This window comes from Lycorma delicatula, chromosome 10 (assembly GCF_047948215.1).
Source record: "Lycorma delicatula isolate Av1 chromosome 10, ASM4794821v1, whole genome shotgun sequence".
NCBI classification, from domain to species: Eukaryota; Metazoa; Arthropoda; class Insecta; order Hemiptera; family Fulgoridae; genus Lycorma; species Lycorma delicatula.
Window position 1 is genome coordinate 86,461,597 of NC_134464.1, and position 14,012 is coordinate 86,475,608.

Genomic DNA, 14,012 nt, shown 5'->3' on the forward strand with positions numbered 1-14,012 from the left:
AATTATCATAATTTTTTCTCTTCCTATTTTTATTTCAATTGTGTTTCTTATTTGAATATGAAAATTAAAATATATCTACATATATTTTGATATCCATTGAACACAATTTAAAAAGTTTCCAATACTAAATAAAGTGTGGCTTTACGTAAGGAATTATGACAAATATTAACATGTGTGAAATGTTATTGTGCATAATTATTGCTTAATAAAATCTTTGGTTTTATTATAACACAAAATTTCAGTAAGGTGGTTTTATTTTTAACGTTTTATAATTTTTAGTAAACTTTTAAGAATAATCTATGTATTTCTTTTAACTCAGGCGAAGAAAGATTGAAAGATCATAAAATATAATTTATGTTTACGAGTAGACGTAGAATTTTTTCTTGTTTAATAAAAGATCTGTAATTCTATTATAAGAAATATTTATCGTAAAATAAATCAACTTTATTGTACTTTTTACGGAAAAAGATGATTGCGCAATTCTGCGCAAGAAAACCGAGTTTTCATTATTTTATTTTGTATAATTGTTTTTGTGCAGGAAATACACAAAACATAAATTAAAAGAAGTATAATTTTTTATTTTTTATTTAATACTAGCAGACCGTGCAATGCTTCACTATTGCTAGATTTGAGTGTATACATATATATAGATTAAACGAACACAATTGAAAGTTTGATAAAACATTAACAAAATTAACATTACGAAGTTCACAAAATTTAACTTCTCCCTTTTACCTTACCACCTCTCTTTTTTCCCCTTTTACTCATTTTCCATTTTCCTTTTCCCATTTTCATTTTTACCACATACTATTTCCCTTTCTCCATTTCCGTTTCCCTTTACTACCCCATTTCTCTTTTCCTTTCCTTTCCCCCTTATTATTTATTTTTTCCATTTTCCCCTTCTTCCCTTTTTCCCAGGCGTAAATTTGTCCAGTATTTCTTTTAACCTACAGGGGACACACATATCGGAAACAGTGAAATGGAATCGTAAAATATTTAGTATAGCGTGTGTTGCTTTTACATCCAACAGATAGCGCTGTTTTTCAAAAAAAGCAAGCTTTACCTATCACATTTGTGACATCTTAGGTATATAAAAAACATGCGGGTATTTGAATGGAACGTTGCATCAAAATTTCAAAGCAAGCGGTGAAGAACGTACGGAGATTTAAGATTTTGACCAAACGAACATTACATTTTTATTTATATAGATTAATTTTTTTTTTATTTACAACAAAAGTTAAATTATTATAACCGTAATTTGATGAAACAATTAAAAATAATGAGTACACCCTATACACAACCGGCAAATTTAAACTCACTCATCACTATGAAACTGCATAAGCGCATATGAAAAATACTCCAAAATCATTATAACCTGAAATTGAGGTTATGTTATCTGTTGTCGATCTTAAATTATGCTCAAGAACGACTCCATAAATTTCACAACAAATTTATACGTACACAACTTCAAATAAACTACTATAGCGTATTTAAATTTCAATGAAATTGATTTGATAGTTTTATCGATTTTCGAGCCATAATATTTTATACATTTTTTTTTTTTTTTTAATTTTCAAGCAATATAATTTTACATATGAATGATATTTACGTTAATCTCATACCACGAAACATAAAGAGGATTCAATTTCACTCTCCTTCCAATTACACCGTGTGACCGTAAGTATTACGTACTTTTCTTTGAAATTTCAGTAAAAAAAATGGAGGATGTTTATACAAATTTTTAAATGCAACAACGAAACAATCTCCGCTTTTGTTTACAGTAAATTTTTACTATATTACATGTCAGACTTACGTAATGTAGAAAGAGTAAATATATAATTTTATTTTTATTATGATAAAAGTAAAAAGAAATCATGATTCTCTAAGGAGAGATTTTCAAGCCAAAAGGTGGATTAGAAATTTTAAGTTTTATATACTTAATTCAATAAAATTTTTAACTTAAGATTTTTTCTAATTTTTATGTATCCAGTGTCACTCATAGGATACAACAAAAAAGTCTATTATTACTTTATTCGTTTTAATTCAAAATTTCAAAAATTTTCAGTACTATTCTCTTATTTAATTAGAAATGTTTTATTTCTTGATATTATGGTCATCAATTTTTGTACAATTTGTTATGTTAAATGGTCTTAAAACTTTTCTCTCTTTTATTTAAGTTTGCAAAAAAATATTTCCATGTTGTTTCTAATAATTAAATAATTTACAGGTACCAAGGTCATTCGGAAATTTCTCGGATTGACAGAATGATGGTGCAAGTATGACAAGATAACTGTGATATTCGTCAACTATAATCCTTTAGATGGTGAGTTGCGAAGTTTCAGACACGTGCTTTTACTTACTTGTTTGTGGCAATCGTGTAAAACTAACAAGGTTTTACATTTTTTCTGAAAAATGGGTAAGATTGAAGTTATATTTGTTATAAAGTACTTTGTTTTAAAAGATTTAACTCCTACCGATACATAAAAAGAGTTATATTCCGCTTTAAAAGTTTTATGTGGACACCAAATGATTTCCTTGTACGCCTAGGGAAAACAGTCAAGTACCTGGGAGTAGTCTTGGATAAACGGGTTACCTTAGGAGAACATATTAAATATGTGACCCAAAGGGTAAAGGCCGTCAGGGCCTCACTATACCCGGTACTGAACAGTGCCAGCCCATATCCACTGGCGACCAAATTGATCATTTTTCGGCTATACGTCCCGCCGATTCTAACATATGCTTACCCGGCATGGGTAGCTTTTTTGAACTCCACGCTTCAAAAGAAATTAGAAGCCGTCCAAAACATAGCGTTGCGGACGATATTTGGAGCACCGTGGTCCGTCAGAAACGTCACTCTTCGCTACGATGCGGGACTACACACCGTATCCGTGGTCGGGGTGGCGCAGGCACGCAAACTGTTCGGGAGAGCGGCCGTGTCCGAACACGGCCATCTCCGGACATCTGCCGAGAGGATCGTACTCCACAGGGTATAAGAAAACAGCCTCATCCGAACCATAGACGAACCACCATGAAGAGGCGGTACGAGAACCAATAAAATGAAAAACCAGGCTTAGGAGCCTCTATATCCTATAAATGTAACCTATAAATGGAAACCGCGCGAAAATTCCGGCCGCGAAAGTGACCGTTTTCATAATTAAATTTTGTTAAAACTATAAAAAGCTAGACAATACCCCACACCGTCCCACGAAGAGATCACAATTTCATTTAGTCAGCATATGCGACTCCCTCCGTAGAACGGGGCGCATTTCTACTTTTCAAATAACTAGGGCTCCTGTAGGCGCAGTCCTGCTAGCCCATAGATGCTGGTACGGAAAGGACTTCAGCGGATGGACTGAAGGGGAATCATGCCGGGATTACTAGGGTCAAAAGCTTAGTCTCTCACGGTCAGACTCAGTAAATAAATTTCACGCTGGTCCAACGCAAATTACCAAATCCGTCTATAAATAAAACTTAAAATTTATAACCGCCACTAAAAAAACCGATGAAATCCGCCGATAATAGAAAGATACAGCAGTAAGGGACGTTGTCCAGGCTCTGAGATCTGTAGGGAGAAATATTGAAACTCCCGCCATTCTTGCATTCCGTTCCGTTCCTTGTACGCCTATTAAATTACATATACACATTTTTTTTTCTTTTATTGATATTATTGAATTATTTTTTATTGTAGAAATTTGTTCACAGCCAGAGATTAACAATTATTAATAAATCAATATATTTAAATTTAAAAAAAAAGTTAAAAAAAATATGTGTATATGAAGTCGGATTTGAAATGCTGTACCTCCCCTTGTAAGATCCAAATATTTCATTAACTAAAATTTTATTTGGCTACAATTCTGCAACCAATGAAATTAATTACCACTTGTGATATATCGTTGAAAATCTCTCAATGAAGGCTTATTATTGCAGTTAAGAAAAAGTACAAAATCCAATTTTTTTTAGGCTTTTCTGGATACTTTTGTTCCAGTAGATTTTTCTCTACCGCAAGCAAAAAGAGAAGTGCACAATTAGATATTACCACAGTTCTAAATGCGAAATTTCAACATCCTACGGCTAATCGTTTTTGAGTTATGCGAGATACATTCGAACGTAAAGACGTCACGCCGAAACAAGTCAAGATGGATTCAGGGATGGTGAAAATGGATATTTCCGTCGAAATCTGAAAACTGAAATTTTTCGCTATCACAATACTTCTTTTACTTCATAGAAGGAAGTAAAAAGAATAATTTTCCTTAGTTATTAACGCTAAAAAAGTGAGCTAGTGAAAGTGATCTTCCATTCATTTAAGATGATGAACACTCAAGACCCCCATACACTGCTGACCGACGTAATCATTACAAAAATTCACAATGCCGTATTAAATGATCGGTTACTGAAGGTAACATCGGTTACATCTCGATTGACCGTGTCTATTACATTTTATAATTTTTTTGGGTATGGAAAAAATTGCCCTCGAGGAGTGTCACATTTGTTTACAGTCGACAAAAAACGCATTCGACTGAGTACTTCTCAAAGGTGTTAAGACTTATTTAAATGCGATTCCGCTAAGTTTATTTATTGTTTTATAACATTAAATGAAACATGGATAAGCTGTTACACTCCAAAGATCAAGCAGCAGTCCAAAGAGTTTTTGACTGTGGATAGTGACATATTTAAAAAAAAATTGAAACAGAAATTTTTACTCACTAATAATGCGACATGTGGAATTGTTATCATTTCTTCTCCAGTCAATACTCGATCCAGTTGTTGTCCCCAACAGTCCGGTTTAAAATTCCACGTTGTCTTCATGTGAAAACTAACTTCATCTTCATCTTCGTCGTCTGAAAAACCAACTTTTTCCTTCCATTCACTAAAAGAAAAAAAAAATTTATTATAGGTAATTTGTTTATTTGTTATAACTAAATAATGAATTCATCAATGTTTCTTAAATAAAAAAAATTTCTATTTTTTGGATACAATTACTGTTGTAACAGTTGTGCTTTATAATTTTTAATGCTTAGAAAGGGCGTCTCAACTAATCCAGAATACTAAGATTACGCTTGGGGAAAATTCAAGGGAATAATTTTATGAAGTTTTCAGTTGTAGAGCATTTTAAATTTACTAATCTCAATAGATTCAATTTTTTAAATGTTTATTGCAATAAAATTCTTGAAATATCGTGTATAAAGTTTTTTCTGTAAATATTTCCAATGTACAAATATTCACAACTAAATCTTTGTTACGTAATTTTTTCCCCTAGTTTTCATTTTTTATTCTTTTAAGTATGACTTTGAAATAATCTTGTACTAGAAAAATCTTGTAGTACGGCCCGTCGAGACAATTTTAAATGATTTATGTTTCATTAGACATGATTTTTTAAATGTTTTTGCCAATTGTAATTAAATAACGTTCATGAATTTAGCGAACTAACAACAACAAAAACGTTTACAACGAAAAGCTTCAAATTCTGAACATTTTTAGTTGTGATATTTTAACACATCTCTAACCCCTACATTTTCTTTTTTTATCTCCAAAACATAAATATAATATTCGATAAATAGTTCGTATCAAGAAGTATAAAACGTTTGAACGAATGAATAGTTTGTGCTCTGCGCGCAGCCGCCCGGCGCACCACCATTGGTTTCCTCTACGCCAACATCAGCTAAAATATAAATGTCAGCAAATAAAGCAATCAAACCCAGGCACTATCCTTTTTTATAGAAAAAAATATATATAAATACAAAATATAAAGAATAAAAGTTTTATTTTACATGAAAATAAACATAATTCTATTTTGGTTAAATTTTCGAGCTTTTTTTTTTTCTCTTCAGTCATTTGACTGGTTGATGCAGCTCTCCAAGATTCCCTATCTACTGCTAGTCGTTTCATTTCAGTATACCCTCTACATCCTACATCCCTAACAATTTGTTTTACATATTCCAAACGTGGCCTGCCTACACAATTTTTCCCTTCTACCTGTCCTTCCAATATTAAAGCGACTATTCCAGGATGCCTTAGTACGTGGCCTATAAGTCTGTCTCTTCTTTTAACTATATTTTTCCAAATGCTTCTTTCTTCATCTATTTGCCGCAATACCTCTTCATTTGTCACTTTATCCACCCATCTAATTTTTAACATTCTCCTATAGCACCACATTTCAAAAACTTCTTATTTTTTTTCTCAGGTACTTCGATCGTCCAAGTTTGACTTCCATATAAAGATGCTACGCTCCAAACATATACTTTCAAAAATATTTTCTTGACGTTTAAATTAATTTTTGATGTAAGAAAATTATATATCTGACTGATAACTCATTTCGCTTGTGCTATTCGGCATTTTATAAAAGATCAATTTTTATTATTATATTAATAAACTTAATAACGAATTATAATAAAATTAAAGTGAATTTTTCATATTTTAACATTTTTAATGGTTTGAAAAAAATTGAATTTTGAGGTCAATATTGACTTCTAAAAAGTTATTATGTGTTTTACTAAATTTAATATCATTCTCTAATCTAGCGGTGTCCCGCGAGAACAAGTAGTATTGTAGATTTTTATATACTGAACTAAGAAGTTCCATCAGATAAGTCATACACATAATCGGCATAGATTCGACTTTCAATCTGGTATTAATATTTTCATAACGCCGAGGTCACAGACAGGAAAGAAAACTTCTGGAGCTACTAGAATTTTCGTAGAAAATGTGAATCTACGCTAGAACATTTTCAAATGTTGAAGAGGAACGTGTACTCTTAGCTCAAAACAAGTTCAACCTTCGAGAAATCTGTTGGGTCTCAAATAATCTGTTGATTATTACTAATTAAAGGAGTTTCAGCATAACAGGCGTTTATTATTTTGATACCCTGCGTACATGACTCTTGCAACATAGAGGTTAACTTTTCGTTGATGCTAAAAAACGTTTTATTTTTTTTTTTGCTGTGCGGGGGGGAGGAAATGACAAAGTAAAAGTATTATTTAATTTGTTTATAAGTATAATAATACTGTAGGAAGGCTCTAATTCAAATGATAATAATAAGAAAAGGGTTGATTTCCATTTTTTTTTATTTAATATAAAAAAAAATCTGACAACACAATTGTAGGACTTTCTCGTCACGCGGCTAAAGTCGCGTTTAAAGCGTGTTCGCATAGTATATTTAATTCGCGAGGGTGTGGCGGTACTAGCAACGATGGTCGACACTAGCTAAACCAATGTAATTTCACAACTTACATAGAACAAATTTCGCTCGTACGGTAGGTAGATTGGTGTATCCGCGTGGCTTAACTCATCAGGTACCAAGTCGACCGGGCGATCGAGATCGAAACTCAGCCAGATGAAGTTACTTTTTTACACTTTAAATATTATTCATTTATTTAGTAGTTCTATTGCTCACCAGTGACATCACAACATAGCAGACGAATACAACAGTATTTTTTTGGGATGGGGTGCGATTTTTCAAAAACTTTGTTTTTGCAAATATTGTTATTTTTTTAATTGTTAATAAATGTGCCTAAGAAAAATATGACCTTAATTAGGTGTAATCTCGATATACTGAGATAAATTTTAACGACAAGTTTGAAAATGGAATAATTATTCAACAAAAAGAATGGGTAAAAATATAAAGAATCGCTGTGCTTTTGTATAAATCAATATTTTGAGTACTTATTGGTGAATTTTTCGATTCAACTTGGGAAAATTCCGCGGCCGTGAATTTTAAAAAAATACTCCAGAATATTTATTCGTATTATTTTTTTTAAATTAGTTATTTATATCTTCTAGAGGGAAATGTTAATCTGATAAACTGTGAGTGTTAAACATGCATATAAAACTAATTTTTTATCATGAGTAATTCCCATAGATTTAAATTAGATTCGGAAGTTCATGATTATGACACGAGGTCAAAACAAAAGTATAATTTGTAAAGAAGTATATTATATTTATTTATAAACGCTTCCACACTGTATAGAGAATAAAAGAGCGAAAGTTTAAAAAAAATTATTAAATAATTAAAAAATGTTTTATATTCTGTCACAAATATATTAAATAATAGTTTCTGGGTCAGTGTTATGCATATCTTACATAAATTCTTTTTTTTTTGTCTTCAGTTATTTGACTGGTTTGATGCAGCATCCAAGATTCCATATCTAATGCCAGTCAGTTCATTTCGGTATACCCCTTCCATCCTATATCCCTAACAATTGGTTTTATATATTCCAAACGTTGCCTGCCTGCACAATTATTCCCATTTAACTGTCTCACCAAAATCAAAGCGACTATTCGAGGATATGTGGCCTATAAGTCTGTCTCTTCTTTTAACTATATTTTTCCAAATACTTCTTTCTTCATCGATTTGCTGCAACACCTCTTCATTTGTCACTTTATCCACCCGTCTGATTTTTTAACATTCTCCTACAGCACCGCATTTCAAAAACTTCTTATCTTTTCTTCTCAGGTACTTCGATCGTCCAAGTTTCACCCATATAAAGAAGCTACGCTCCAAACATATACTTTCAAAAATATTTTCCTGACGTTTAAATTAATTTTTGATGTAAGAAAATTATATTTCTGACTGATAGCTCATTTCGCTTGTGCTATTCGGCATTTTATATCGCTTCTGCGTCGTTCATCTTACTACTCTTCTCGTCGTCCATCTACTACGTTTGTAGTAGACAATATTATTGTTAAATCTAATGTAGTAAAAAAATGCGTCAAAGATGAAGCATAATAAGTCAAACGTACTTTTAGTGAATATCACCTGTTTCCTTTATGCAGGATAACGAGAATAAAAAATTGCAGAAGGGATTTAATAATATACTTGTAAAATTACAAATTTTTCATATATATATATAAATACTCTAACTTATTTAGTGATTCCCAAAATGTGCTCCGCGGCACTCCGGGGAACCGCGGCCTCTTTACAGGAGCGCCGCGAAATATTGCAAAAGCTTCATAATTAATTGAACGAAGAAATTTATAATTATTAATTTAATGCTAAGAAAGTAAAAAACGTAATGAATATACACGAGTATTATTTATTTTTATCTCTTACGAGTAGTCATACTGTTACTTAGAATAGGGGGCCATGGACAAAATTTAATTGAAAAAGGGCATCGCGACTCTGAAAAGTTTGGGAACCACTGAGTTAGAGTACAGAATTTAGCATATGTAAGCTTAAAATTCATTATATTTAGCTTGCATATGCTAAATTTACATTCCAATAACGTAAACCCATTATTGGAATGTGTTCCTGGAATCCTGGAAATATATTAATTCTAAGGGCTGTTATATTGAAGCCTTTGTCTTTTGTGCAACGATTATTCAGTCTAATTAGTCTTAAGTCATGACTTCCTTGTACGCCTATCAAATAACATATACACATTTTTTTTTTTAAGATGAAAAGTACATACAATTTTATTGCATTAATAACTTAACACATTTATATTTTTTTATAGTTATTATTGAATTATTATTTGTCGTAAAACGTATTATCATCAGAGGTTAATAATTATTAATAAATCAATATATTTAAATTAAAAAAAGAATAGTTAAAAAAAGGAGATGAAATCTGATTCGAACCGATGTGCCTTCCCCTTGTAAGCTACAAATATTTCATTAATTAAAGTTTATTTGGCTGTAACTCTGGAACCAATGAAAATAAGTACCACTTCTGATGTATTGTTCAAAAGCTCTCCGTGAGGGATTATTACTGCAGTTAAGAAAATGTTAAAAATAAAAATTTTTGGAAATTTTGTGCTTTTTGGGCACTTTTGGTTCAGCCGATTGCAGTCAAAAGGGAGGCATACAACTAGATGTTACAACTGTCCTAAATCCGTAATTTCAACATTTTACGGCTATTCGTTTTTGAGTTATGCGAGATAAATACGTATGTACGCACATACATATATACGTATGTACGTACGGATGTCACGTCGAAACTAGTCAAACTGGATTCAGGGGTGTTCAAAATGGATATTTCCGTTGAAATCTGAAAACCAAAATTATTCATTGTAATTTGTTTTACAATCAGAGGTTAATAATTATTAATAAATCAATAAATTTAAATTTAAAAAAAGGAGATGAAGTCGGATTCGAATCGTTGTGCCTTCCCACAATGAAAGATTCAAATATTTCATTAATTAAATTTTTATTTGGCTGTAACTCTGGAACCAATGAAAATAATTACCACTTATGATATATCGTTAAAAATCTATCAATGAGAGCTTATTACTGAGGTTAAGAAAAAGTCCAAAATCCAATTTTTTTTAAATTTTGGCCTTTTTTGGACCTTTTGGTTTAGTTAATTGCAATCAAAAGATACACAACTAGATGACACAACTGTCATAAATCCAAAATTTCAACATTCTTCGGCTAATCGTTTTTGAGTTATGCGAGAGAGATACATACGAACGAACAAACGTCACCTGGAAACTAGTCAAAATGGATTCAGGGATGGTCAAAATGGATATTTTCTTTAAAATCTGAAAACCGAAATTTTTCGCGATCACAATACCTCCTTTACTTCGTACAAAGAAGTAAAAACGGTTTTATTTTTTTTAAAACCCGCAAACATTAGCAAACCTTATTTTTTTCAAAAATAATGATTATCTTTAATAAAATAATAGTAATTTTTTATTTTCAACAGATTTGTTTATTGATTTATTTATTTTGATTAATTTACCACATAAGCTCAAACGTTTGCAGCGGAATGTGGAATGTAAATTGTTTAGCTTAAATAAAGTGATCAATAGTATTGTTACTATTCGAAGAGGTTTGAATCAGAAGTAAAGAAAAATATTGTTCTTCTTATAAGCTCATAATCAGAAAAAATATTTTTTAAATATTTATAAGATTTCCACCTTCTTTTTTAAAAATAAGACTTCAGCACTTTTTTTATTCGTTTAGGTAAATGCAATCACAGCAATTTTTGCTTTCACCCTATTTCTTTTCGGGAAGTACGAAGTAAATAGGTTCGTTGTATTAGACCCATACGTAAACTGCTGTGCTTTGTTGTTTGATTTCTTTTTTTATAACAGAAGAAAGTAATCTGTAGGGTTTGTTATAAAACCTCCTTCACTAGCTTACGGTTGAATTGTCATCACTTCACAAACAGTATTTATTTTACTAATCAATAATTCGGAATCTGAAATTTACAACAAATTTCACTTGCAATTAAGAAAATATAATGAAGCTTCCACTCATCAAGCACTTTATTGTAAGTATTACTTTGATTACGTATCTAAAATATAAATTTTGTAGTATAATTTAATTCATTAATACTAATAAACAAGTATTCAAAAAGTCCCTTTAAATCCAACTAATGGTTAAGGATAAAAAATTTAATTTTCGTAGCAATTGAGAAGCCATAAAAAACTATAATTTTACCTAACATCCAATCTCCTCGATTTGTGAAGTGTTGAAGGTAGTGAGAGGGTTAAAAAATTCTAATGTAAAGTTAGGACATCTGATGCATTTTCTTTAAAGAGTATATATAAATAAAAAAATTGTTGAAAAATAGAACTTCGTTTTTCTATTAACTGAATAGTTAAACAGTTAAAAACGGTAACCTAACAGTTACAAATATGACTTTATTTAGTTTTGGTAAAAAGAAAAACATAGTTTTAAATTAACGTACTTTTTGAATTTTAAGGAATTGTTTAGTATATTTTGATATTCAGGTACTATTAAAACCACACTAATGACTAAAGTCGTTTACTAACATAAAAACTGCAATAAATTTTATTAAAAATAAAAGTTTTTTTCCAGCTGACGTAACTCTAATCAGAAAATGATTTTTAATTATTAAAAAGTAATAGATTGGATATTATATTTTAATAATTAGTAAAAATACAATTTAATTACAAATGTGTAACTTCATAATTTTTTTTTTAAAAACAAAAATTTCTTCTAAATATTTCTTTAATAAATTTCCGATTATTCTGCTTGATTTGTATTCTGTTTAACGGCAAAGGAGTGCATACGTAGAACATTGGATGTCACCATAATTAGGCCAACATATACATCAAAAGAATTATTAGAATATACATATATATGTATATATATATATATATATATATATATATATATATATATATATATATATAATTATGTATGTATGAATTCTCATATAATTAATAGAAATTTATATGATGTTATTATTTACAAAAGTATAAAAATTCTTTAAATAACATACAAAAATTTCTTTTCAAATTTCTACAGCTCCAATTTCGCGCCGATTTAAAAAAAAATGTCAACTTACTTATCACTCAGCTCCAAATTCTTAAAATTTAGAGAAGAATTGAAATTTATAAATCTTTTTTATTTTTTGTTGTATTTGTCAAGAGAGTTTTAATCTTCTGAAAATTTTACTTTATTTCAAATTTTTGTTGTTAGATAAAAATAAAAAAGGAATGCAAATAAATGATATTAACAAAATTAATAAATAGATACTATTAACAAAAGGGCTTAAGTTTTTTTGGATTGCCAAGAATAAGCAGCCTTTTTTAATAAACTTTCCTGGATATTTTGCGAGGAAGTACTCTGAATAAAATAATCACATCAGGCTAAATACTGCTATACTATAACAATCCAATACTAAACTGGCGATAAACATTATTGTTTCACGCCTGTAGGAGTCCGGGCTTCAGCTTTCGCCGGAGAAGACCCCCCCAGTGGTCGTACTCTCAGGTTGCCGTAACCTGATTCCGATTTCAATTAGGAAAAGTACCACAGTAATCCACCCTACCCCTGCAGCAAAATACCTCGGAATGTGAATAGACAAGAACGCCATGTTCCAAAGGCACCTAGAAGAAGCTTCGGTCAAGGCCGAAGAACGTCTGCCGCGATCGGTCGGATAATGGCCAACATCGGAAGTCCCACATATGGCTCAGTGGAATAGGTTCTGGCTGCTGAGTCCTCCCACGGCATTAAATAACATCCGGGAGAATTTTCTCGAGAAACCTCTTTCCCCGAGCGACAGAAGAGACTTGGTCATCTTAACTCGGCTAAGGTTTGGATACACCAGGCTTACCCATGTTCGTCTATTTGGCTCTCCTCAGAAAAATCTGTGAGGCTTGCAAGGTCAAATGGTCCGTGTTGTTTGAAATGATCTGTTCTTTGATTGTCCAATCTGTGGAACCATCCGACAAAACTTAGACCTGGGTTCAGATATGAAATCTGTACTAAACCAGAAAGGAGGTATAAAACGTCTGTTGCGGTTCCTCTCCTACAGTGGAATGAAGAATATAATTTAGTGGTTTTTGTTGTTGTTTGTCTCTGTTTATTATTTATTTGTTCCTGTTTCTTGATTGTTTATTTTTGTTATTTATGATCATGTACTGTTATTTTAGTCGCTAATGACTGTAATTGTTGATGCGACTGTACATAAAAGCATTAAAAAAACCATTGATGAATTTACAAGACTATTATTTATTGTTTTTTTTTTTTCACTACGTGTCATGTTATGTGATAATTTTATAATTTCCTTTTTTTTTAATATTCGAGTAAAGCCGGCGCGAGTGGTAGCAACTCGGCTTTTCATTCGGAGATCTCGGGTTCGAATCCCGATTAGGCATGACATTTTCACACGCTAAAAAATTATCATTCATCTCATCCTCTGAAAAAACACCTAACGGTGGACCCAAAGGCTAAAAAAAATTATCCGAGCAAAATTTGATGAACGTCTGATCTTTTTTTAATAAATTAAGTTGTCTTTAAAAATAATTTCATATTAAATATTAAAAATTGATTTCATTTACGAAACAGTTAATTTGTAATAAAAAGAAAATAATAAAATTTCACTTAAAATTAAATTCATTAAACTAGTCGAATTATAAAGAATTCCACAAGTTTTCCAATTAAGGAATAAAAATGATAAGAAAAGAAGGAACATTAAGCCTAAGAGGACCCGTACAATTAATGAAAGTTTATTTTACAGAGTAAAACATTCAGACTTAATTAAAACAGTATTATTATTTTTTCCTCTCTAATATTGATATAACTTTATCTGACAAGAAATT

General features: G+C 30.8%; 1 protein-coding gene across 3 annotated transcripts in view; it reads right to left on the reverse strand.

Moving 5' to 3' along the window:
- Nucleotides 1-14,012, reverse strand: part of LOC142331107 (sensory neuron membrane protein 1-like) — a 99,717-nt gene that overhangs the window by 63,103 nt on the left and 22,602 nt on the right. For all 3 annotated transcript variants that reach the window (XM_075376779.1, XM_075376777.1, XM_075376778.1), the window contains exon 3: nt 4,705-4,867. In XM_075376779.1, the coding sequence (XP_075232894.1) occupies nt 4,705-4,867 (163 nt within the window). The remainder of the gene's footprint in view (nt 1-4,704; nt 4,868-14,012) is intronic.